The 27,306-nt window shown below is 41.5% G+C and overlaps 2 protein-coding genes across 4 annotated transcripts in view; one reads left to right on the forward strand and one right to left on the reverse strand.

The window, feature by feature from the left end:
• Positions 1-14,160, reverse strand: part of TMOD2 (tropomodulin 2) — a 46,650-nt gene extending 32,490 nt beyond the window's left edge. Inside the window, exons 1-2 of one of the 2 annotated variants that reach the window (XM_030850338.3) lie at positions 14,003-14,160; positions 916-1,110 (exon numbers count right to left, since the gene is read on the reverse strand). In XM_030850338.3, the coding sequence (XP_030706198.1) occupies positions 916-1,041 (126 nt within the window). In that variant the 5' untranslated portion in view covers positions 1,042-1,110; positions 14,003-14,160. Of the gene's footprint in view, positions 1-915; positions 1,114-14,002 lie in introns of both variants that reach the window. The other variant, XM_030850340.3, reaches the window with a different exon arrangement.
• Positions 14,161-14,167: 7 nt separating this feature from the next.
• LYSMD2 (LysM domain containing 2) overlaps positions 14,168-27,306 on the forward strand; it is a 28,976-nt gene continuing 15,837 nt past the window's right edge. The window contains exons 1-2 of one of the 2 annotated variants that reach the window (XM_060294260.1): positions 14,168-14,425; positions 19,946-20,045. The gene's annotated coding sequence lies outside the window, so the exon portion shown is untranslated. The remainder of the gene's footprint in view (positions 14,426-19,945; positions 20,046-27,306) is intronic. The other variant, XM_030850349.2, reaches the window with a different exon arrangement.

Below are 27,306 nucleotides of genomic sequence, written 5' to 3' on the forward strand. Positions count from 1 at the left end.
GACATTTTTATTTATAGTAAAATCACTATTTTAGATGCCTCCTATTCTATGTCTGAGATAATATTAGCAGGGCTGAAGAAACTGCTTGCTAAACAATCACTATAACAAGGTAATTACCTTTTCAAGAGTTCATAAAAATATGAGAAGCTCCATTTAAATTTACCTGATATTATGGTTACATTTATTTATTTATTTATTTATATTTTTTTAATACTTAAAAAAAATTTGGTTTTGGCCATACCATGTGGTATGTGGAATCTTAGTTCCCTGACCAGAGATCGAACCCGCACCCCCTGCACTGGGAGCGTGGCGTCTTAACCACTGGACCGTCAGGGAACTCTCTCATCACATTTACTCTAATCTATCCACTGTTGTGGGATCATCAAAGATTTCAAGTTGTTTATACATGTTAAAGAAACAAGATATAAAAAAGATCTGCTTTTGTGGTTAAAGATCTGGTTTAAATACCATCTCTGACATTTACCAGTGTAGGATCTTATGTAAATGACTTCTCCTGGTGTGTCTCCTCATTTATGAAATGGGGATAATACAATTTATCTTAAGCGCTTCTGGGCCCAGCAGAGTATATGAATCGTAGAGGAAACTCAGTCATATTTGTTTCCTCTCCCTCTTCCTTTCTTTTTCCGTAAGTCAGTCTAGTCCTTCTTCAGCCAATGGAAAATATTTTCCCCCATTTACATTAAACTGGTTTTTGAGAAATACAATTGCTGTATCATAGATGTGGCTACTGAGGTTCTCCATGGGTTTATAAAAGTAATGACCCACAGCCAATCAGGGAAGAACACATAATTTGCATTTAGAGATCAGGAATTTCTACACTATTGTTTAAGGACCACACCACACGGTTTATCCCATCCTATCACTAATCACCTGCTTCAGTTCCAGGTCACTAACCTCGGGATCTAGGTCATCAAGAACATTTTCCAACTGTTTCAGTTCGTCTTCTGAGAGTTTGCCAAGAAGCTCATCTTCATCAATGTTCTTGTATTTCTCCAGGTCTTTTTGAAAGGGGAGTGCCATGGTTTCCTATACGCCTTTCTCATGGGCCATGAACATTTAACCGCACCAGCTTCCTGAGACTTCAGAATACTGCTGAGAAGAAAGAAACACTGTTATCTCCTTTGGGTGAACAGGACTTATTAGCAGGAGACAGGGCTATGCTATGTGCCGATGGGGTCTCTCCCCTGACGAATAACTCAACAAAGTAAGTAATATCACCTTCATTCGCAGAGCAGCCCGACTGCTTATAAAGTATTTTCATATATGTTATCTCACTTATTTAGATCTTTACAATGACCTGGAAAGGAAGCCTGGACAGATATCGATATGAAGATTCTGAGGTCGAAGGGGCTGAGCGCCTTGCTGGAGGGGCTGGAGCTGGGATGTGCCAGGCCCTTGAGTCCCTGTGTAGTGAGTGCCTTCCCACCAGAGGACTCTGCCTCCTGCTTTCTACAGAGAACAATGAAGAACAATGCATTAATTGTCAGGCAGTGTAAGGAGCAGACTTGTGTCTTTTCAGAGGGAGAGTGATGTGAAGAATACAAAATGGGGTTCATTCAGGAAAGAGTTTGGACGTCCATGTGAGAAAGCATCGTCCAGAAACTCCCCGGCAATTAAGCTAAGTAAGAGTCTAAAATCCTGGTACTCTCTCCACTTTTCTCCCCTCTTTTCTTTTTTCTTCATCTCCCATTCTCTTTCTAGTCCCATTTCCTTTTTGTTTCTTGAGCCATCCTCCCTAATTCTTTATACCCCTAGTCCATTCTTTTTTTCAACCTCCTCTTTTTATATCATCTGCCTCCTAAACTTCCACTCAAAACAAAATTTTTCCTCAATCCCTTCTTTCTGGCAGAGGATTTTACAGATCTTCCCTCAAAAGATAATATTGCATTCAGGAAATAGCAATGTACTTAACTGATTGTGTTTCTCCTTTGGCCGTATTAATATCAAGCAGATCTTTCAAGGCAATGAATACTTGCTGTCAACCTACTATTTGCCAGGTATGGTTCTAAAAAACAGGAATACACAGATAAAACAAGATATGACCCTTTCCCCAAGGAGAACACAACTCAGTGAGATATACATACATAGGGATAATACCACTGGATAAGTGTGTGGACTAAGAATGCCGCCTGCCATATCAGCAAAGGATGCAACCCTCAAACACTACAGCCACCCCCAATGGTGCACCCTCAGGGGACTCAGGATGGGAAAGAACAGAATACTGGCCCTAGACAGTTAAGGTGTATATCACAGGAATTACTTCAGTGAGCCCAGACTTTTGCATCTTCCCCTTGTTGACTTAAAAAAAAAATACATGCACAACGTGAGAGTTGCGAGTTAAATTTTATTTGGGGCAAAATGAGGACTGCAGACCGGGAGAGAGCGTTTCAGATAACTCTGAGAAACTGCTCCAAGGAGGAGAGGGGAGGAGCTAGGATATGTAGGAGTTTTGCAACAAAGAGCAGGTAATTGGGAACGTCAAAAGATTATTGTTAAATAAAGAAAACCAAACATCTCAAGTTAAGGAATTTAGTGCTTTTCTATGTATGGGAAGATGCAAGAGTCTGGGCTCACTGAAATCATTCCCTTGATATGGACCTCAGCTATCTGGGGCCTGTATCCTGTGTTTTCGCATCCTGAGTTTCCTCAGGGCTCACCGCAGGGAGTGGCTGCAGTCTGCTGGCTGCTAGATGGCAGGTATTCTTTTCAGCCCTGAGTTTCCTCAGGGCTCACCAGCTCACGTTGGAGGGCTGCAACCATTGGTGACTGTGACATCCTCTGTTTATTGATATGGCAGGAAATATTCCGTTTATAAATATTCCATTTATCATCCTACACAGAAAAGTGCTGAATTCATTAACTTGAGATGTTTGGTTTTAACTAAAAGTAATCTTTTGATGTTCGGACTCCCTGGGTTTTCTAGCAAAAACCCCTATACATCCCGGCTCCTGTCATACACAGCTATCTGAGAAACTGCCTCCTGGGCTTGAGTCCTCAGAAAGTCCGCTGAAGAAAACATAATTCTCAACTTTTAGGTTGTGCGCTTTTTTTTTTTTCAGTTGACAAGTGTTATAACAGAAGTCATGTCCACAGTAGGTTTAAAACACATGAGGAAATAATCCTTGGATGGGGATGGGGGTTTTGAGTTGACACTGAAAGAAGTTGTGTTTGAGCCTTGAAGGAAGAGGTCCTAAGGTGGATGTGGGCAGGGAAGGCTCCTTCCAGGAAAATGGAACAGCATAAACAAAGGCACAAAGATAAGAAAGTACATGATGCTTGGTGAATGGCTGGTGTGGCTAGAGGGGAGCAGGGGGAAGAGGAGAGGAAACAACTAAAGATGAAGAAGGGACAACTGTGAAGGGCCTTTCCTATACGTCTTGCCAAAGAACCTGGGCTTTATTCTGTTGGAGATGGGGAGTCACCACAAATGCTTAAAGTAGAGGAATTGATCTGAGAAGACCTGTTTTCAATAAGGTAATTCAAATGGTAAGAATGAAAAACAGGTTGTCATGGAAAGAGAATGGTTGTGGGTGGGGCCACTTAAGAGCTATTGGAATGTTGTTCCTCCGTCCTTACTTCAACTGCTCACCATTTTCCAGTTTGTGATTTTTTATTTTGGTGTCTTTTCCATATACAATGTAACTCTCTTTCCCTTCCATCAACCCACCTTCTTTTAAGCTTTAATTGTAATATTCCAGTAAAAAAAAATAAAGCCAAACCAAAACAAACAAACAAAAATCCTCTCCCACTAAAGTCAAAGAAACCAGCTGGGTCATATACACTTTGTTCTGGTCCCAACTACCACTAATTTATTGTGTGAGTCTAAGAATGTCGCCTGCCATATCAGCAGAGGATGCCCTCAGCCACTTACAGCCATCCCCAGCAGTGCACCCTGAGGGGCCTCAGGATGAGAAAGAACAGGATACTGGCTCTAGATAGTTAAGGTGTATATCTGCCAGGCTCTTAGCCTGAACTGACTGAATTACCCTAACCAATAGATTCTAAGATGCACAGTTTCCCACACTTAACACTCAGAAATTGTGTGTCCTGCAACTGATGGTCCTACAATTATTGCCGACCCAGGAGCAGTCAAGATGTCATACTTGTCATTGCCTGTGTATGCATAAATAACAAAAGCACCGGCTTCAAAGCTAGCAAAAGGTGTGTCAGTAGTTTGGAAAATATCTCAGGGACTTTTTAAAATAGTGGAATACTCTTTTAAAACCTAACATAATTTACAGAGTAGATTTAAGAGCCAACATCAAAGGCTTTTAGTTCTTTTACAGATTTTTTTTTTTTAATTACCACTCTTGATGGCACAGAGGAGATACTGTGTGGAAAAGACCAGACACTGATGAATATGAGTGATTCCAAAAGCTGGAGTCTGAACATGAAGGAGCTTTAAGAATATTAACCAGGGGCTTCCATGGTGGTGCAGTGGTTAAGAATCCGCCTGCCAATGCAGGGAACACGGGTTCGAGCCCTGGTCCGGGAAGATCCCACATGCTGCAGAGCAACTAAACCTGTGCGCCACAACTACTGAAGCCCGCGCGCCTACAGCCCGTGCTCCGCAACAAGAGAAGCCACCGCAATGAGAAGCCCACACACCGCAACGAAGAGTAGCCCCTTCTGGCCACAAGTAGAGAAAGCCTATGCACAGCAACGAAGACCCAACGTAGCCAAAAATTAATTAATTAGTTTTTTTAAAAAAAGAATATTAACCCATTCATTTCCATTTCCCCTTTTTATGTATGCACAGAGGTGATATATTTTTTTTAAGGTATGTGTATTCATAGCAGCTTTATCTGTAATAGCCCAAACCGTAAATAACCTGAATGATCATTAGTAGGTGAGTGGATAAACAAATTGTGGTATATCCACATAATGGAATCTACTCAGAAATAAAAACTAATGAACTATTGATACACACAGTAACATGGATGAGCCTCAAAACAATTATACTGAACGAAAGAAGCCCGATCAAAAAGAATGTATACGGCATGATTCCATTTGTCTAAAATTCCAGAAAATGTAACCTGCTCTATATGACAGCAAGCAAATCAGCTGCTGCTTAGGGATGGGAGAGAGGTAGGGAGGGGAAGAGGCTCACGAAGGGGCCTGAGGAAATTTTGGGCGTTTGATTGTGATGGCTTCACAGGTGCATGCATATGTCAAAATTCATCAAATTGCATCGGTTTAAATATGTGCAATTTGTTGAATGGCAGTTCAAAAAATCTATGCGTAAGTCTAAAACAGCTCTTCAATAAAGTAAAAAAATTGTATTTTTAAGAAGGGTCACTTTTTTTTTTTTTTTTTTTTCTTTTTGGCCACATCGTGTGGCTTGCAGGATCTTAGTTCCCTGACCAGGGACTGAACCTGGGCCCTGGCAGTGAAAGTACCAAGTCCTAACCACTGGACCGACAGGGAATTCCCAAGAAGGGTCACATTTTAATTGGCAGCATTTTTCTTCTCGGTGGTATGTAAAATACTGGTGCATTTGACAACTGATGGTATCTTAGAGTTGATAAGATTCTATTTGCAGTTCTATTCCAGGATTCTACAACTATACCCCAACTTCTTATCTTCCCCTGAAACAGACTTGCTCTCCTGGTTTTCTGGATCATACTATTAATCTACCAGTCAGTCACTGCCAAAACTCAGACCACGTGAGTTTCTTTTCCTTCGTTCCCTGTGTCGTTGGTTAACACCTCCTGTGGATTCTTATTGCACAATACTTTTCACACCATCTCTTCCTGTCACTCTTGCTTTAGATCTTTGTTCTTTCAGACCTGGAGTACTCTCATTGCATCTTGAAAGGATTCTATTCTTCCCTCTAAGCCACCCAGAGCACCATGGTTAGATCATCTTTCTTCACACTGCTAACAAGCCACTTCCCTGATTAAGGACTTACAAAGGCTCCCTCTTGTCTACACAATGAAATTCAGACAGTCTAGCATCCCAAACTCCTACTATTTGGCTTTGATCTGCACTTTCTGTTTTCTGTCTTCATTACTTTCCTAGGGAGCCCTCCAACCCAGCCAAAATTGTTTATTCGCTCTCTGTGGTCGGCAGAATAATGGCCCCCTAAAGATGTCCATATGCTAATCCCCAGAACCCGGGAATACGTTACTTTACAAAAGGGACTGCGTGTGATTAAATCAAGGATCTTAAACTAGGAGACTATCCTGGATTATCTGGGTGGGTGCAATGTAATCACAGGGCTCTTAAAATATGGAAGAGGAAGGCAGAAGAGTCAGAGAATGAGATGTGATGACCAAAGCACAGGGACAGAGTGATGCAATTGCTGGCTTTGAAGATGAAGGAAGCGGCGGAGAGCCAAGAAATGTGTGCATCCTTTAGAAGCTGGAAAAGGCCTGGAAATGAATTCTCCCCAGAGCCTTCAGAAAAGAATGCAGCCCTGCTGACGCCCTCATTTTAGCCCAAAGAAACCTGCTTTGGACTTCCAACCTCCAAAATTGCGCGATAATAAATTTGTGTTGTTTTAGGCCCCTGCATTTGTGACAGCAGCAACAGGAAACTAATATACTCTCTTATTCATAGACTTCCATTTTCCGAGATAATTGTTCTGGATATCTCGTTTGCCCTCACAATTCACTTCCCACCCTGCTGTGTACCCTAGGAAGACGTTGTATTTACACGGCATCAAGGCTCCCTTGCTCTCTGGCTTCTGTTTGGCCAACAGGAGGCACTAGCAGGAAAATAGAGGGCAGGCAGAGAGGGAGGTTTGTCCAGAAGGGCCACATTGCCTACCAGGAAGCCCCCTCTACACAGCTGTCCCTACGCCCTTGCTGACTTCAGGCCTGGGGGTGGTGAAGGGTTCCTACGTGACTAGTGCCAGATTTCTGCCTTGTTGGATTCCTCAAACCCTCCCTACAACTTTGTAAATAGTCTCTTTATTAAAATTCCCTCAAATTATTCAGTTCGAGTGTGTCCTCTATTTCTTGTTGGGACCTTGGCTGATACGGTAATATTACTTGGAATGCCCTTCTCTATTCTCATGGTCAATCCATGTGCTCTGCTTTTGAGACCTGGCTCAGATCCCAGCTCTGCAGGACCACAGAACATCAGGCCTGAGTGAGGCCTTAACGATCATCCAGTCCAGCAACACAGATGGTTTTTCTGATGCCTCTCTGATCACTCCTTGGTCTCTTTTGGCAATTCTTCTTCCTCTACCTTAAATACTGGCATGTTACAAGATCCTGTCTTAGCATTTCTTTTCTTACACTGTAAACTTTCCCTGGGGAAACTCATCCCCTCCAAAGTTTTCATTATAATCCATAACCTGAAGACCCCCAAATCCATATCTTTGATCTAGACTTTGTTCCTTGAGGGTTACATCCATATATTTCCACTGCCGAACCAACATCTCTACTTCGCTGAATCAGCCATCTCAAATGTCAGAAGTATTCACATCATCTTTCCTTCCAAATAGCTTCTCCTCTGGAACTTCCAATTTTAGGAATTTGGCCAAGAAACCAGGGAGCCATCCTTGACATCTTCTCTTCCTTGTCTCCTCCCCGCCCACCAATAACCAAATCTGGTCCATACCTAAACATGTTGCGAATCCGCCTACGTCACTTGCCTGCACTGCCTCATCCAGCCTTAGTCCATCTGCATCCATTCTCCATACAAATGGCCAAAGTGATCTTTTTAACCAACTCTGCCCTAGTTACTTAAAATCCTCCAGTGGCTTCCCTTTGCTTGGAGGGTAAGGTTCAAATTCACAGTCTGACCTCTGTCATTCCCATCAGCCTCATCTTGCACTGCACTCCCCATCTCCTCCTGGCTTCAGCCCCCTGGACCACTTCCAACTCCTGGATCATGCCTTATGTTGTTTCCTCTGCTCAGAGCACTCTTACCCCCTCTTTCTCTGGCTGACTGGTAGCCAACTCATCTTCCAGTCTCAATGTAAGCTTCAGTTCCTCAGAGAGGCCTTGTTCAGACCCCCAGGCAGGTCTGAGTCACTCCCCACCCCATGGCACACCCCTTATTCAGAGCTCTCCTTGACTTTATTACAATTGCTTGTTTTATCTCTGTCGTCCTTGCTAAGCTCTGTGAGGGTAGAGACTGTATCAGTTTTAGTCATTGTTATAATCCTGGCTCCCAGCACAGGACTTGACCCAGAGAAGACATCCAACAAGTATTGTGCAACAAATGTCAAAAGAAGGAAATGAGCTCAGAGAGGTGAAGTGACCCGTTGGTCCAGAGATCATTCCACCATATCCACAGCCTGCACTCTCTGTCACGGAACATTCTGAGGCCACCTAAACGCACAGAAGTTGCTGTGTTTCCTACATCTCGTTGCCTATGTCACCAGTTGAGTGTTCTTCCCTCTCTCATTATTTTTTATGTATGCTACATAAATGGTTCTCTCTCCAACTACACCACCAACTCGTAGAGGACAGGGATGATGTCATAATTCTTTATATTCCTGGGCTTCTTGTATATACAGTCAACAAGTATCTACTAAAAGTCCACCTTTTCCAATGCTGGGACAAAAGCAGTGAACAGAACAGATGATATCTTGTGCCCTAACTGAGCTTACAGTTTGGCAGTGAGAGAGACTTTAAGTAGTTACAATAACATGTTAATACTATGTAACAGTACCTGTTAAAACAAATTGCATATGTTGTGCCAGTGCATGGCGGGGGGGTCTTAAAGCCAGAGGAGAAAAAAAGTGTATCCTCCGGGAGCACAACTCTGATTTAAAGATTTGGGGGAAAGCTGGTTTTATTTTTAATAACAAATATAGATATATGTGAAAACATTATTCACATAGCTTTTAAAGTCAAATCACAGATTTCTAGCTCATGGCTAGCCTGCTTTAGCCCCTACCCAGGCCTCCCAGAGTTCGTATTTGTCCTCTTCGGAAAGTTTCCAAAGAGTTGCCGCAGCCTCACCTCCGGCAGACTGTGTCCCATGGCAAGCTCTCAACATGCAACGAGAAACTAATATGCACACTGCAGTGAAGCAAGCGCCAAACAGAGCTTCCAGGAGTCCAGGTAGGCATGTACAGACACCAACCGGTTAGAAAATGGACAAGAGGAGCAAGGACTTGAGCTGAAGGGAGGATGATTTGGGCCCTCTGATAACTCTTCCTGTTACCAAAGATACAAGCCCGGAAAAGGAAAACAAGCAGTGTGGCTTCCTTCGCTTCTCTTTCCGCTACCTTATTTGTATAACTGTGGTATGAAAGAGGAAAATCAGATACAGCATGAAGTGCCCAGCCTTTGGCCCTCCCTCCCCACACGATTAGAACCAAAGCCAAAACAAGCAGCCTTATTTATTAAATCTGATCCAAACCAAAGACCAATTTTTACAAAAGAGTAAGAAAAAAATACTTGTAAAACCTAGTGAAAAGTTTTTTAAATGGGTAAAACAGTGCCATAAATTGTTCTGGAGTACATATATATCTGGGAAAGCTACAAAGGACTGCACATGGAAAAGACAGACACCACGTAGCAAGGGGAGGGGGAGTTAATTGGGGAAGGAGGACTTGGGCTTCCACCGCACTGATGATGATTTAGTCCCAAGAGGGGTAGTCAGTAAGTGAGAAGTTCTTATTCTGTATTATATATCTTCAATATTTTATAGTAATCTCTAAACAATCGGTGAACCAGTTTGCACAAGAGCCAAATCTACATTTTCTAAAACTAGTAAATTAGAAAAAAAATCAGCTTATCGATATATCCTCCAACAAAACAGGAATTGATCCTATATATTTAATTCCTTTCTAGCTGCAGGGAAATACAAAGATGTGTACAAAACACATAGCCTGTGTTTTGGAATCTAGCTATTTGAAGATGGCCCATTCAAGTCTGTTTGTTTTTTTTTTAAATAACCAAATGGCTCCTGCCATATCCTGGGAAATACCTGCAGGCGATGCAGGACAGAGACTGGGGTGTGATGAGGAGGAATTTCAGGCAAAAACTATGAGAAGGCAATTGGAAGGGGCAAGCTGAACGGGGAATGAGGAACACATCTTACCAGAATGAAGAGTTTGTCTCTGAGATCATTTGTTCTTAACTTCCCAATCTTACAACGCAAAAGTTGCCATAGCTCCAACTGTGCTTGAAAACTGTCTCCTTTTAAAACAATGTGCCCACCAGTAACCACCCCCTCCAGGTTCAGAGAGCACAGAAGACAAAAAGCATGGGCCTTGGAGTCAGCCAGCCCTTGAACTGATGGTTACAGATCCACGTGTGAGTGACAACCTCTCCAAGTCTCTGTCCCTTCCTCCGTAAAACAGGCAAAGAGCAGTACTTATTTCAGAGGGTGGTTCCCTCTGTTAACCTTGTCAGGATCTGTTGAACGTGGAGAGGCAGCACCCTATAGGAGCCCTGGGTCAGCACTGCCAGGTGTAGCAAGCCGCCATGGGTAGGCTGGCCAAAGTATGAGATAGGTTTCCACCTGGGCAGGAAGTTGCCAAGAAGCTTCCTGGCGGGGGCAGAAGGGCTCTAGCATGGAAGTCTCACTGTCTGCCCAGACTGCCACCTGGTTTCTAATTATCTTGGCAGGTCCTATTCCCTGCTGCTGCCCTACCCCTTTGTCAGGCCCTATTCTCTGTTTTCTGAGGAGTTCTTGTTTCTTGACTTCTAACTCCTTGCCTTCCACATGGGTGTCTGGGTCTTTTTGGTTTTCAACTGCATATTGGTTCTAGCCATGTCCCCTCATCTTGGCTTCAGGAAGTTATGGGCTTCTCACTTCCTGACTGGCATTATGGGTTCTCTACTTTTTGTCTTTTCTGCCTGCTTATGCATCTTTGACCCACCTACCTTCTCTCCTTCTCTGGCATCTGTATCCCAGCTAGGTTTTGATCAAAGCTTTGTTATGACTTACAGGTGCTATGTGCACCTTGACTCATGACTGCTCATCAAGATGATATGCAAAATATTTAACTGGTATGAAATGGGCACTGTCCTATCAGAATGGTTGTCAGCTATAAACGACAGGGATGGCTGACCCTGTATATACTGGCTGAACAGTAGCCCAGCTCCCTAGCCTCAAGACCCCTCCCACTGCTCTGACAAAGAGGCCTCCTGGTTCTTTCACTGGGCTGGTGCCTCAGATTGGCTCCTTACTCCTCATGTCCTGGCTCGGCATGGCTGGCCTTGCACCTTGTTTCATGAGCTCCTATTACCCACAGTCCTAGAGCTGACCTTCTCATTCCTACTCTACTCAGCCGTCACCAGGGAAACCCAGGAATACTGGCGACACACAGGAAAGAAATGGGGTAGCCTTGATGCCAAAACAGGGGAGCAAAACATAAAAGCATATATATATATATAAATCTCAGGTATAGGAAAAACATCCTTGCAGCAAAAGGTTCTGTATAAAATTAAGTGCTGTATCTTAAGAATTGGTTCTGTTTTCTTGGTCTGGTAATAGGTAACAATTCTCTTCTCCATCTGCCTTCTATGAGCCTCTTTGAGCCACATGGGTGCAGATCTTGAACGGAGAGAGGAAAGGGATAGCACTTTCAGAATGGTTCTTGGGTAAGGCTAGAATTTCTAAGGTTTGGGAATTATTAATACTTTAAGGTTGGAGTTAGGGGATGAGATGTCTTAAGAATAAATGATTCATAGTAGTCAAGACAAACCAAAAAACAGAACTTCCCCTGACCCAGCTCACACCTCCAAGAGGATTTAAATCTTGGGAACCTGAAGCCACAGACTCACTGTGAGTCCCCCGCGGATCCACTGCTTTTTTCTGTCACTAACCACGCTGTCCTCTACAATCCTTTCCTTTGTTTACTTATCTATTTTATTGATCACCTCAATCTTTATTTAAAAAGTTCAAATCTACAGAAAACGTAAAATAGTACAATAAACACCTGTACACCACGCTCTTTAATTCACCAGCTGTCACCACTTAGCTGCATTCTGGAGTGTCCTCCCCAACTCTTCAAATCCCCCTCCACCCTGAACCCACTGAAAGTTGCAGACGTCATGACACTGTGCCTCAAATACCCACATCTCAAAAGAGAAAGACAATGTCCTACATGATCACAGTACCATCACTGCACCTAAGAAAATGAAAAGTAATCCCATAATATTACCTAATATGCAGTCCGTATTCAAATCTCTCCAGTTGTCCCCAACTCATCGTTTATAGCTATTTTTTATTCATCTTTTCTGATCTAGGATCCAAAGTTCATACATCCTGATTGGTTATTACTTGAATATTTTAATCTACAGTATCCCATTCCCACCGTCTTTTTGGCAGGAACACCACACACGTCAAGTTATGACCTTCTTATTGCATCCCAACAAGAGATGCATGATAGGTGTTGGGAAGCTTGATCATTCAGCTAAGGTGATGACTTCCTCACCTCTCCATTGTAAGGACACATTTTCCCTAGGTAATCTGTGCTGAGATACTTTGAAAAAATGCCGAGATACTTTGAAAAAATGTGAAAATCCTATTCCCCAACAACCTTTTGCTCAAAGGTTTTGTACCCCTGGATGAATCCTTGCCTGAATCAGTTACATTAGGGTTGCATAGCACTGGTTTTCTGGTTCTCTCATTCCTTTTATTGTGTATTTATTATTCAAACAATCACCCATCAATACCCATCCTCTCTATCCTCAGTGTCTGTACTCTCTGCTTACTTTTTGCTGCGGTTTCCTCCCCTCCTCCTTGCTGACCACATCTGACCACTCTGCCCAGCACGGGGGAGCCATTTGCTTCTCCCTTTACCTGCTGATCCCATCACTTCACCTTCAGCAAATTAAAAACAAACACGGAACATCCACAGCCTGTTGCTGTCTACCAATTTATAGTAATTTACAAAAAATAAAAGTTGTAATGCATATTTATTGGGTTAGACTGCAGAGAGTAGATAGAGGAAATTGGTTTTATTTTTTTAAAAATCAGGTTGCCTAAACCCTGAAAAATCTTTCCTCCTCACTAGGTAAAGCCACTTGCTCTGTCACAATCAGGTTTTTGTAATGGTGTTGAACACCAGCACCCTCATCTCCTCAGTTCCCCGATAATGAGAGTCTTGGAAGAACAGACGTTTAGAAATCATGTGACCCGAATGCCCCGTTTTACCATGGAGAAAGAGGATAAGAGAGATGAAGGGACTTGTCCAGGGTCCCTCAGCTCCTTAATGGTAGAGCTGGAAATGGGTTTTATAAATACCTTCTCCGATGTTCTTTTCATTCCCTTCCCAAGGACCTGGTGATTCAGATGTTTAGTAGGCAAGAGGAAGCCCGTAGCATTCACAGCCTCCTTCATTGCTAATTTGCATTTTGCCCGCATCACCTTCCCACCTTTGAAAACGTTAAGTAAAAACTCCCTTTAGGAGCCATTATTATTATTATTATTATTAAAAAGCAATTTTCATTTCTGCAGGTCAACAGGGAAAATTTTGGAAGACTCAAGGGAGCACATGCTACCATTACTTTAACCAGAAAAAAAATGAGTCCTGAGAACCTGCATCAGGCCGCTCTCGGAACGCTGCTTTCTCGGAGGCTGAAACGCCCTGCGGGTGACAGCTCCAGCCGGAGTTTACCCTTCCCCGTCGCCTGCTCTAACGCTGCAGTGACAGGCATTAGGCTCCAGGACCTTGTCAAACGTTAACAAGAGAGGATAAAATGGGGAACAAAGCCCAGCGTAGAAAAACCCGGCCCCGCAGCTCAGGGAGGACAGAGACCGCGCCCTCACTGCGGCGGCCCGGGGGCTGCAGAGACTGCGGAGCCGCAGTGCGGGGCGTGGGACCCACACCCGCCGGGCGCCTCCGGCCCGCGCCGCCCTCTCCTCCGCGCCGCCCTGAGCCGCCCGTCGAGCCGAGGAGGCCAGAGGCGGCCCCGGCCTCGAGCGCCCGCCCGGCCGAGCGCCGACGCCGCGGAGCATCCTCCCGAGGGCAGGGAGGGCGCGGCCGCCCCACGCTGCGGGCCGGGGGCTGCGGACGGCGCCTCGCCCGGGCGGGCTCCCACCCACCCCTCGGCGCGCTCACCAGTCAGTGCGCTCATCCCGGAGCCGGCGGTGCTGGCAGTCAGTCCGTCTGCCCCGAGGTAGAGGGGCCGGCGAGCAGGGCGGCGCCGTGGCCCGGGCGAGCGAGGCAATCAACAGGCGGCTCCCGGCCGGGCGCGGCGCCGGGGCGCGCGGCTGCTGCGGAGCAGGCTGGGAAGCGTAGTTCGAGGCGGCGTGCGGCGGCCGCGCGGAGGCGGGACCCCGTGCCCACTGGCTGTCACCCCGGGCCTCCTCACCCCTCCCCTGAAGGTGTCCTCGCCCAGAATCTGCGTCCCGACCCCGTAACCGCTGTGCAGGCGAGGAGGACCTCAGCCTTGGGACCAAGCTGTGCGGGCTCTTTGGAGAAGCTCGGGGCTACGGATAGGGTGGGTGGCAAAGGCTCTCCAAGCTCGTGAGGAGCTGTTGGGTGAGTGAGCATCTTTAAGTGGAAGCCTTGTTAACACCGGCTCGGAGATAGAGCAGGCCTGCCCTAGGTTTTATTGGCTTTACGCCGGTCTAGGGCGGGGCGTGGGGAGGAGTACCTGGGGTACATGCCTGGGGGTAGGGAGGTGGGGTGTAGCGAGGCCGATCTAAGGGTTGTGGGTGAGAATGTTCGAGAGCCCACGCACACGCAGTGGCGTCACTAGAGGAGAGGCTGGCTAATTTAGCCTCTCTGTGCCTTAGCATCCTTATCTGTAAGGTAGGCTTAAAACTTGAAGACATGTTGTGAGGACTAAACGCATTTTAGTACAACAAACGCGCGGGTGCATATGTGAAAGCACCTGTGTCTGGCACTTAGCACATACTCAATAAATGTTCCTTCCTTGGGAGTTGCAGGGGAGACCCGGGCACACTCCCGGCCTCGAAAGCCCTACGTATAATGCTAAGCTAAAGATAGTCGGCCTCGTTGGTCTAGATAAATAAATGTTACAACCCGCCGGGTTTGCTATTGTCACACGTTTAGCAGGCTCACTTCATCCGGAATGTAAACTGTGATGTGTCCTCTATGCCAGGTTCTTGGGAACTACAAAGATAGAGAAAATACTGTCTGGTCTCTGAAGCATGAAGTGGGGTGGGGTAACATTGGACAAAGATTGAAATTATGAAAATATATGGCATAATAGGATTACCTTCCAGAAACGTTTTCTAATCAGATGTGATCTCTCTTTTTGAACCCTTGCTGCATATTTTCAGTGCAATATTTCACATTATGGTGGGATTTGCATCTTCCAGATGTGGTGGAAGGAAAATGAACCAAAGAGATGGATGCACCATTGCTGGCATAATCTCTGAAATAGGCAAAGGGTGAATGGAGGTGAAACAGTATCATAAACTGGCATGACCTGTGCAGTAATCATGTGACCAAAAAGAAAAAGTGCCGCAGAGAATTCCATGTTTGAAAATAGTAGCATCACTTTGCATTTGTGGAAGTACTTTCCTATCCATGTTCTAGCTTGATTTTTGCAACAACCCTGTAAGAGGCAGAGTGAGGATTTTTTTCTTCAGTTAAGAGTTCTAAGAGACACAGGTGATATGAGTTATTCGGACATCCAGCTGGTCATTAAGCCTATCTTCTCTCCTTCAGCCCTGACCTTCCCCAAAGAGGCACTCACAGCACTCGTTTTCCTTTGTACATTTCAAAATAGGGCCATACCTTCCCCAGCAAGAGGGCTGAATCAGAAAATAAAGTTAATTCTCAAAGGCTCTTGGAACTATAAAAATGAACAGTGGCATACAGTAGCTGCTGATTGAGATACCAGTGTTGTTTCCACTATCAACACTATAGTAATGAACTATAGTTTTGGCCTCCTCACCAGAATGACTAATCTGAGCGGGAAGGAGTGAACTTAAATGGAGGTGTGACCAAATCAATTTAAATCACATTCCCAAGTTTTCCTATATGTTTGTTATTCCAAATACCCTATGTAACAGACCAGATGTCTTTGACTTTTTTATGTTGTACATTTGTCACAAATTATAGCTTTCTGTTAAATAAGAATAGGACTGCTTACAGGTCAAGCTAGTAGCTTCCTCGGAGAAAGCTGATGGTAGGCATAAGCTGAAAATAATAAAGCAATTTTATTCAGATTTGAAGAAAGTGTAGCAAAGGTTTGATATAGCAAAGATACTTAGTGGTGTACTATCTTTCTCATTGGCTTCCTTGTGATTCCCTGAAAGGAAAAGTTCTGCATGTGATGAAATGAATGGAGCACTGCTTCAGATGAAGATTGTGAAATGAAGCAGGTGTAGAAATGGTTTCTTAGGTTAAAGTCATAGGTGGCAGCCAAAGCAGAGTTACAAGAACTATCCAACGGTCCCAGTCCCATTTATATGAAAATGTAAAATTGAAACACAACTCCTTAGAGCTGGAAGGGACCTTACAGATCATCTTGTCTTGCCTCTTCATGCAGTGAGGAGGCTGATACATCGACAGTAAATTCGCAATGGAATATGTAGCATACATCATTTGGAACACCTAGTAGATACTGTTGCTTGCCTACTCAACATCCATTCCCGCCTTTTCCTTCTTCTTTGCAGAAGCCTGTAAAGGTGTTCACTCATTAGGGAACCTGACCCTATTACCATCCCATACCAACCTGTCATGGGCAAGGGGAATACAATCCTCTTGACTGGCCACTGAGAGATTAGGGGTGGGCATGTGACCCAGTTCTGGCAAGTGAGGCCTGAGGAGGGGTCAGCTGAAGTCCTTCTAGGAAAGGTTTTCTTGCTCTTAAATAGAGGCATACAGGGAAACATGCCACCATCTCCATGGGATGTTGTTGCATCTGGCCGTGTTACCTCAAACTGGAATAGCCATCTTAGGGGATCCAGCCTTAAAACAAAGCCAACACACTGATGATGGCAGAGTAGAGAGATAGAATGAACTTGGGTCTGTGATGTTGTTTCTGAGACAGTAAACCAATCAGCCCTGGTGCTGCCCTACTTCTGGATTTATTATTATAGGAGATAATAAATATCCTTATTGTTGAGCCCATTTGAGATGGAGTTTTCTGTTACTTGAAAGTGAAAGAATCCTAAGTGTTGCAGATGAAATGTGAAAGTAAATTCTTTGGATGGACTGAAGGACTACTTCCCAGAGTTAATAAAAACAAACAACAACCACAACCCAGGCAAAGGGTAGGGATATTATCCATTATAAATGGATAGAAGTATGCGTTTAAACTATGGTTAAATTGTGGTTTCCAATCCAGACAGACCTGGGTCGAACCCATATATTTACTGCTTGCTTGACTGTGGCCAAGTTTCTTTAACCTTTCTAAGCCTCATTTTCTTCATCTCTAGGCTGGGGATAATAATACTTACCACATGGGGTTGTTATGAAGATGAAATGAGATAATTTGTGTCAAGTATGCTACAAAGGATATGGTGTCTGGTAAGCACTAAAGGAGTGGTGACTATCTTGATGAACTATGAATTATCTTATTTATAGTATAATAAATAACATTATAACAGCCCTGGTGCTGCATCTAAAAGTGAATCACTATATAATAGTGATCATATTAAATGACACCACAATGATGTAAGCAACAAAGTCCAGAATGTGGGAAACTCTACATGACAACCCAGTTCTTCAATAAATTGCAAGAAAAATAAGGGAAGGAGAGTTTATAGATACACAGAAATAGAAGAGGCAAATAACCATATGTAGTGTGTTATCTTGATTTGAACAAAGCAGCCGTTAAAAAAAATCACATCTATGAGACAACTGGCGGGAATGTGAACACAGAATATTTGATTATCTTAGGGTATTATTTTAAAATTGTTTGGATGTGATAATGGTATCGTGTTATTTTTTAAAAAAGAGTCATCTTTTGGAAAGATACTACTGAATATTACTGAAAAAATACTGAATATTTGCAGAAGAAATAATATCTGGGATTTGCTTTTCAAATAATCCAGCATGAGAGTAGTGGTAGGGTGGCAGGGTGGAGGTATCAATGAAACAAGATAGGCCATGAGTTGATAATGGTGGAAGCTGAGTAATGGAGCTTTATTAAACCATTCTCTCTGCATTTTTTTTTTTTTTTGGTAACTTTTGACCCCCTTCCATGTGAAGAGAACTTTTTAATATCTATTCTCTTAACAACTTTCAAATATGCAATACAGTATTATTAACTATAGTCACATGCTGTACATTACATCCCCATGACTGATTTATTTTATAACTGTAAGTTTGTATCTTTTGACCCTCTACACCCATTTCACCCACTCCCCGCTCCTTGCCTCTGGCAACCACTGGTCTGTTCTCTGTATCTACAAACTTGGTTTTTGTTTTTGTTTTCGATTCCACATGTAAGTGAGATCACACAGTATTTGTCTTTCTCATCTGACTTATTTCACTAAGGATAATGCTCTCAAGGTCCATCCATGTTGTCGCAAATGGCAAGATTTCATTCTTTTTGGCGGCTGAATAATCTCTATATTTTTATTTTTTAATTTATTATTATTTTTTTAATCTCTGTATTTTTAAAATACAGCTTCCCTGAGATATATTCCAAATACCATAAATTTACCCTCTTAAAGTGTACAATTTTGGGCTTCCCTGGAAGTGCAGTGGTTGAGAATCCGCCTGCCAAGGCAGGGGACACGGGTTCAAGCCCTGGTCCGGGAAGATCCCACATGCCGCAGAGCAACTAAGTCCGTGCGCCACAACTACTGAAGCCCGTTCACCTAGAGCCCATGCTCTGCAACAAGAGAAGCCACCGCAAAGAGAAGCCCGTGCACAGCAACAAAGATCCAATGCGGCCAAAAATAAATACATAAATAAATTAATTTTAAAAAATCTTTTGCCTGCTTTTTAAACTGGGCTATTTGCCTTTTTATTATTGATCTATAAATGTTTTTTATGTGTTATGATTATAAATTCCTTATCAGACATATTATTTGCACATATTTTCTCCCATTCTGTGGGTTGTTCTTTTTTCTAATTTCTTGATGGTATCCTTTGGTAAACACCCTTTATCAGTTTGAAGAGGTTCCTGTCTATTCCTACTTTGTTCAATGATTTTATCATGAAGGGGTGTTAGATTGCACCAAAGACTTTTTCTGTGTCTGTTAAGATGATCATGTGGGTTTTTTCATTTATTCTATTAATATGGTGTATTACATTTATTTTCAGATCTTAAATTAACTATTCATTCCTGAGATAAATCCTACTTGGTCATGGTGTATAATCCTCTTTATGTATTGTTGGAATTGGTTTGCTAGTATTTTGTTGAAAACCTTTTGTGTCCATATTCATAGGAATATTGGTCAGTAGTTTTCTTATCTTTTGATGCTTTGACTAGTTTTGGTATCAGAGTAATACTAGCCTTATAGAATGAGTTAGGAAGTGTTGCTTCCTCTTCTAATTTTGGGAAGCATTTATGAAGGACTGGTATTAATTTTTTTAATTCTTTAAATGTTTGGTAGAATTTACCAATGAAACCATCTTGGCCTTGGCTTTTTTTGTTGGAAATTTAAAAATTACTAATTCAGTCTTTGTGGTTGAATTCAGATTACGTATTTCTTCTTGAGTCAGTTTTGTTAGTTTGTGTCTTTCTAGGAATTTATCCATTTCATCTAAGTTACCTTGTTTGTTGGCAAACAGTTGTTCATAATATTTCTTTATTATCCTTTTTCTTTCTGTAATATCAGTAGTGATATGTAGATCTAGGAGATGTTCCCTCCTTCATTCCTAATTTTAGTATATGCATCTCTTTCTTTTTTTCTTGGTCAGTCTAGCTAAAGGTTTGTCAATTTTGTTGATCTTTTCGAAGCACCAACTTTTGGTTTCGTTGATTTTCTCTATTGTTTTTCTAGTCTCCATTTCATTTATTTTTGCTATAATCCATATTAACTTTACTATGGCTGAGATGGTTTCACTCGTGAATTCTACCAAGAATTTAAGGAAGAAATGATACCAATTCTCTATAATCTCTTTCAGAAAATAGAAGCAGAGGAACACTTCCTAACTCATTCTATGAGGCCAGTATTACCCTAATACCAATACCAGACAAAGATATTACAAGGAAGAAAAATTACAGGTCAGTATCGCTCATGAAAATAGATGCAAAAGTCTTCAACAAAATATTAATAAATTGAGTTCAGGAATGCATAAAAAGAATCTTACTAGCAAGTGGAGTTTATTCCAGGTATGCAAGGCTGGTTCACCATTTAAAGAATCAATTAATCCATCACATCAGCAGGCTAAAGAAGAAAAAACTTATATGATCATATCAATGGATATAGAAAAGGCATTTGACAAAATCCAACATTCATTCATGATAGAAAGCACGCAGAAAACTAGGAATAGAGGGGATCGTCCTCGATATGATAAAGAAGATATATAAAAACTACAGCTGACATACTTAATGGTGAGAAACTAGATGCTTTCCCCCTAAGATCAGAAACGAGGCAAGGATATCTCCTCTCATTATTCCTATTCAACATCATACTGAAAATCCTAGTTAGTGCAGGGTGACTAGAAGGGGAGGGAAGGTATATACAGATTAGGAAGGAAGAAATGAAAGTCTTTGTTCATAGATGACATGATTGTCTATGTAGAAAATCCCAAAGAATTATTTTAAAAACCTTTCGGAACTAATAAGTGATTATAGCAAGGTTGTTAAGTTACAAGGTCAATAGACAAAGGCAATTGCTTTCCTGTAATTGTAAATTAAAAACACAACATCATTTATTTTAGTACCAAAAAGAAAGAAAGAAAGAAAAAAATACTTAGGTATATGTATCTATATGAGGGAAACGACAAGCTCTGATGAAAGGAGTTAAAGAAAATTTAAATGGTGAGATATTTCATATTTATAGAGAGAAAAACTCAGTGTTGTTAGGATGCCATTTCTTCCCAACTTGACTTATAGATTCAGGGCAATCCCAATCAAAATCTGAACAAGTTATTTTGTAGGTTATCAACCAACTAATTCCAAAGTTTATATGGAAAGGTAAAAGACCCAGACTAGTCATACAATACTGAAGAGGAAGAACAAAGTCAAAGGACTTACGCTACCAAATTTCAAGACTTACTATAAAGCTACAGTAATCATAACAGTGTGGTATTAGTGAAAAAATAGACAAATAGATCAATGAAACAGAATAGAGAGCCCAGAAATAGACTCACACAAATACAGTTAACTTATCTTTGACAGAGAAGCAAAGACAATTTAATAGAGAAAGGATAGTCTTTTCAACCAGTGGTGCTTAGCAACTGGACATCCACATGCAAAAGAATAAATCTAAACACAGAATTCTCACCATTTATATTAACTGAAGATGGATCATAGACCTAAATTCAAATCACAAAACTATAAGACTTACAGGAAATAACATAGGACAAAATCCAGGTGACTTTGGATTTGATGATGACTTTTTAGATGCAACACCAGAAGCAGATTCGGGAAAGAAAAAATTGATAAGTTGGGCTTTATGAAAGTTGAAAACTTCGGCTCTGAGAAAGACACTGTTAAAAGAATGAAAAGGCAAGCCACAGACTGGGGAAAATATTTGTTGGCAAAGATATGGAGAAATTGGAACCTGCATACATTGCTGCAAGTGGGAATGTGAAACGGTGCAGCTGCTGTGGAAAACAGTTTGATGGTTCCTCAAAAAGATAAACATGAGGGCTTCCCTGGTGGCGCAGTGGTTGAGAGTCCGCCTGCCGATGCAGGGGACGCGGGTTCGTGCCCTGGTCCGGGAGGATCCCACATGCCGCGGAGAGGCTGGGCCCGTGGGCCATGGCCGCTGGGCCTGCACGTCCGGAGCCTGTGCTCCGCAGCGGGAGAGGCCACAGCAGTGAGAGGCCCGCGTACCGCAAAAAAAAAAAAAAAAAAAAAAGCTAAACATGTGTGACCCAGCAATTTCAGTCCTAGGTATCTTTCTAAAGAAATCTAAAGTAAGGACTTGAACAGATACTTATATGCCAGTGTTTACTGCAGTATTATTTACAATTGCCAAAATGTGGAAACAACCCAACAAGTATCCATCAGCCGATGAATGGACAAACAAAATGTGATATATCCACACAATGAAGTATTATTCAACCATAAAAAGGAATGAAGTTCTGACACGTGCTACAACATGGATGAACCTTGAGGACATTATGTTAAGTGAAACAAACCATACACAAAGGACAAATATTCTAAGTTTCTATTTGTAAGAAATGTCTATAATAGGCAAATTCATAGAGATAGAAAGTAGATTAGAGGTTACCAGGGGCTGTGGGAAGTAGAAATTGGAAGTCACTGCTTAGTGTTTATAGTTTCTGTTTGGAGTGATGAAAACGTTTTGGAGATAGTGTTGTGATGGTGGTACCACACTGTGAATTGTATTTTGTGCCACTAAGTTGTATACTTAAAAATGGTTCAAGTGGTTAATTTTATATTGTATTATACATATATATTTTACCACAAATTAAAAAACTAATAATGTAATGTGAAACTTTTTTTTTTTATGCGGTACGTGGGCCTCTTACTGCTGTGGCCTCTCCCGTTGCGGAGCACAGGCTCCGGACGCGCAGGCTCAGCAGCCGTGGCTCACGGGCCCAGCCGCTCCGCGGCATGTGGGATCTTCCCGGACCGGGGCACAAACCCGTGTCCCCTGCATTGGTAGGCGGACTCTCAACCACTGCGCCACGAGGGAAGCCGGAAACATTTTATATGGGTTAATTGTATGGTATGTGAACTATTTCTCAATAAGCCTGTTAAAATATGCAATTATATAATTATAGCACAATTTACTTCTCTGTTCTGCTGCTGAATAATTGATCATTTCCAGTTTTTGTTGTTCTGAATGATGCTGCTATGGACGTTTTCACAACATGTCTCCTGGTGTATAGGTACGAGATTTTCAACAGGGGATATACAGTGTCTAGTATTGGAATTTCTGGTTTGTAGGAAATGTGCATGTATAGTTTTGCAAGATAGTGGCAGAGTGTTTTTCAAAGTGGCTGTACCCAATTGTACTCCTCCCAGCATTGCATAGAATTCTTATCTTCAGTGGTAACTGGTCTTACCAAACTTAGATTTTGCCCATCTGGTGAGTGTAAAAGGGTTACTCTTTGTGGTCTTAATGTGAATTTTTCTGATTTTAATGAGATTGAGTATTTTTTCACATGTTTATTCACAGTTACGATATTTTCTTCTATAAAATTCTAGTTATCCCATTGGATTATGTCTTTTATTGTTATGTAGGAATTAGCTCTTTAAATATTCTAGATATTAATCTTTGGTTGATTGCATATGTTACAAATAGACATTCCTTGCTACCAGAATTTATGAAGTTTCTGAATTCAGATAACCAGAGTTCAAATAATGAAGAATACCTAGTTTTCAGAATCTATTTCATTCTTTATTTTCATATAAAAGTTAGCTAGAATTTGGATAATGAGATAATTCAACATTTTATTCAAATATTTTTGGTTCCTAGGACACCTGTTTCTTCTCTTAGTTTCTAATTTGTCTTTTTATTTTCTTTAAGATATCTTTTTTGTTAGAAGTTCTTAATTTTAACGTTGTCATGCTTATCAATCTTTTATGAATAGAGCTTTTTTTCATCCTACTAAAGAAATCTTTTCTTGTCCTGAGATCATAAAGATATTTTTCTCTATATTCTTCTAAAAGTTTTATCTTTCACATTTTTTTTTTTTTTTTTTTTTTTTTTTTGTGGTACGCGGGCCTCTCACTGTTGCGGCCTCTCCCGTTGCGGAGCACAGGCTCCGGACGCGCAGGCTCAGCGGCCATGGCTCACGGGCCTAGCCGCTCCGCGGCATGTGGGATCTTCCCAGACTGGGGCACGAACTCGTGTCCCCTGCATCGGCAGGCGGTCTCTCAACTACTGCGCCACCAGGGAAGCCCTTATCTTTCACATTTAAGTCTGTAATTCAACTGAACTTAAATTTTGTGTGTGGTAGGAAGTAGAGATTCTACCATGTGGATAACTAATTGTCCTGACATCATGTGTTTTATAGACCATTTCCCAGTGACCTACAATGCTACCTTTGTCATAGATGAAGTTCTTATACGTTTGTGATTGTGTTTCTGGGTGCACTATTATCCATTGGTTTTCCAGCATCAATGTCACCCTGGCTTAACTATTATAGCTTCATAATAATTCTTGATATCTAGTAGGGCAGTTTCCCTTTCCTTATTCTTCAAAAATATCTTGGCTGTCTGTGGGTCTTTGCTTTTCCATATCAACTTTAGAATTAGCTTGTCATGTTTTTTGCAAACCCATTGCTGTTTCATAGAATATACGATCAATTTGTAGAGTACTGACATTTTGTATGATATTGAGTCTTCCTGTCCATGAACATGGTGTAGTTTTTCCATTTATTTAAGTCTTCTTTAATGTATTTTCAAATATTAAAATTTTTTTCTCTGTAAAGGTCTTGCCCATCCTTTATTAGAGTCATTCCTTTGTTCTATCTATTCTGTCATTTAATCTACTAATGTCTTAATATTAAGGCACCTTGAATTTCTAGCATAAACTCATCTTGTTTATGCTGGATTATCATTTTTATGCACTGCTAGATTTGGCTTAATAATATTTTAAGATTCTTATATCCATCTTTATGAGCGTGATACCTTCCTCAACTGGTTTTGGTCATGGTTATACCATGATGGATGTGGGATTGGGTGTATGGTTATATTATGAACTAAGTTGAAGATTGTTCCTGCTACTTCTTTTCTCTGAAAGAGTTCACATAAAATTGGATTGATCTGTTCTTTGAAAGGTTGATAGAATCTTCCAATAAGATCTTCCGATGCTGACTTTTTTTATTTGGTAACAAGATTTTTAACTCTAGTACTGATTCAGTTTCTTTAATGGTTATAGAACCATTCAGACTTTCTATTTTGTCACGTATTAGTTTAGGCAAGTTGTTTATGGTTGTAGCTTACAAATCCCTCTTGTTTTGATACAAAAGCCTGTCCCTTTTTTATTGCCAACTCAATTATGTATTTCATTAAAAAATTAAATTATAAATACTTATATTAGGAGGACTTCAAGTTAGTTTAGACTTCCAGCTTGCTAGAACCAGAACCAGATATGAATTTCTTCAACTTTACTAGATATCGTCCTACAGCTCTTCAAAGTGGTTGCACCTATTTATACTGCCACCAACGCTGTTTGAGAATTTCTGTTGTTCCACAGGAATCTTACCAATACTTAGAATTGTCCAGTTCTTTAATTTTTGCTAGTCTCATGCCTATGAAATTGTAGTTTTAAATGGAATTTCTCTGCTTTTTGGTAAGGTTGTGCATCTTTCTATTGGCCATTTGCGTTTTATCTTCTGTAAATTGTCTGTTCATATCTTTTGACCATTTTTCTAGTGGGTGTTTTTTTCTAATAACTTGTAGGCATTTTAACATACTCTGGATAGTAATACTTTGTCAGTTATAGGTATTCAAATATATTTTCCCATTTTACACCTTGCCTATTGAAATTTTTCAGGTGCCTTTTCAGGACAGAGGTTTTTATGTTTATATATAGAATTTGCCAGTTGTTTTCTTTGTAGTTTGTATTTTTGGTATCTTGCTTAAGAAATTCTTTGCTATCCTAAGGTTATAAAGATATTCTAAAAGTGTTAAAGTTTGCTTTTCCCAATTATATATTTAATCAGTCTATAATTGATTTTGGCATATGGTATAAGGTAGAGATCTACAATTTTTTTCCACATGGATGGCTAATTGTGGCAGCAGCATTTATTGTCATAGATTCATTTCTCTGATATGTGTGGGTCTGCTTCTGGGCTTTCTTTGTTGTCCCCTTCTTACATTTATTTGTCTTTCCCAGCATCACTACTGTAATAGTTTAGTTCTCACATTTTTTGTAAATCTTGATGATTGTAAAGTTAAGTCTCCCTTTCTCATTCTTCTTCAGGAATGTCTTGGCTCTTCTTAGCCTTTATCTTCCATATGAATTTTTTTTTTTTTTTTTTTTTTTTTGCGGTACGCGGGCCTCTCACTGCTGTGGCCTCTCACTGCTGTGGCCTCTCCCGCTGTGGAGCACAGGCTCCGGATGCGCAGGCTCAGCGGCCATGGCTCACGGGCCCAGCCACTCCACGCCATGTGCGATCTTCCCAGACTGGGACACGAACCCGTATCCCCTGCATTGGCAGGCGGACTCTCAACCACTGCACCACCAGGGAAGCCCTTCCATATGAATTTTAAGGTAAGCCTGTCATGTCCTTTGAAGAATCCTATAGGGATTTTGGTTGGAATTTCAATGAATTTATATATGAGTTTGGGAAGGAAATGAAAATTTTGCGTGTCCCCATTTATAAACATGGTATATCTCTATTTTTGTTTAAATCTTCTTTTATGTCCTTTAATAGAATGTAATAATTTTTCCATATAAAGCATGCTTCTCTTTTGCTAAGTTTATTCCTAGATTTTTTTTTTTTTTTGGTATCTAAAAGGTTGTCTTTTCCACAAAATATTTTCTGATTGATTGATGCAATTGATATTTGCATAATGTGTCTTATAGTCTTATGTCTTATAGTTTGAACAGTTCCAATGTAGACATTATCTGTAAACATTTGAGTATTGTTTATTATTGGTAAATAACAGTTTATTTCTTTTCAATCTTCATTTCCGTTTCTCCTTCTTTTTCTTATTGCATTGGCTGGGACGTCCAGAACAAAATTAAACAGGAGTAGTAACAGAAGCCTTCCTGTTCTTATTCTTGATCTCAGAGGAAGTGCTTCTAATGGTCACTACTAATGATGAGGTTTGTTCTATGTTGTAGGTAGATATACATAAAACTAATTTTGAAGTTCTGGTTGAAGAAGGAAAAATAAATGTACAAAAAATTCAATCTGAGCCACAAATTGTAGATATTAACTTTGGATTAGGGAGAGATCGATATAAAATTCACAGGGGCTTCCCTGGTGGCGCAGTGGTTGAGTCCTCCGGCCAGGGCTTCCTTGGTGGTGCAGTGATTGAGAATCTGCCTGCCCATGCAGGGGCCACAGGTTCAAACCCTGGTCTGGGAAGATCCCACATGCCACGGAGCAACTGGGCCCGTGAGCCACAACTACTGAGCCTGCGCATCTGGAGCCTGTGCTCCGCCAACAAGAGAGGCCGCGATAGTGAGAGGCCCGCGCACCGCGATAAAGAGTGGCCCCCGCTTGCCGCAACTAGAGAAAGCCCTCGCACAGAAACGAAGACCCAACACAGCCAAAAATAAATAAATAAATAAAAGAATCCTCTGGCCAATGCAGAGGACATGGGTTCGAGCCCTGGTCCAGGGAGATCCCACAGGCCGCGGAGCAACTAAGCCTCTATACCACAA

This window comes from Globicephala melas, chromosome 2, assembly GCF_963455315.2.
Source record: "Globicephala melas chromosome 2, mGloMel1.2, whole genome shotgun sequence".
NCBI classification, from domain to species: Eukaryota; Metazoa; Chordata; class Mammalia; order Artiodactyla; family Delphinidae; genus Globicephala; species Globicephala melas.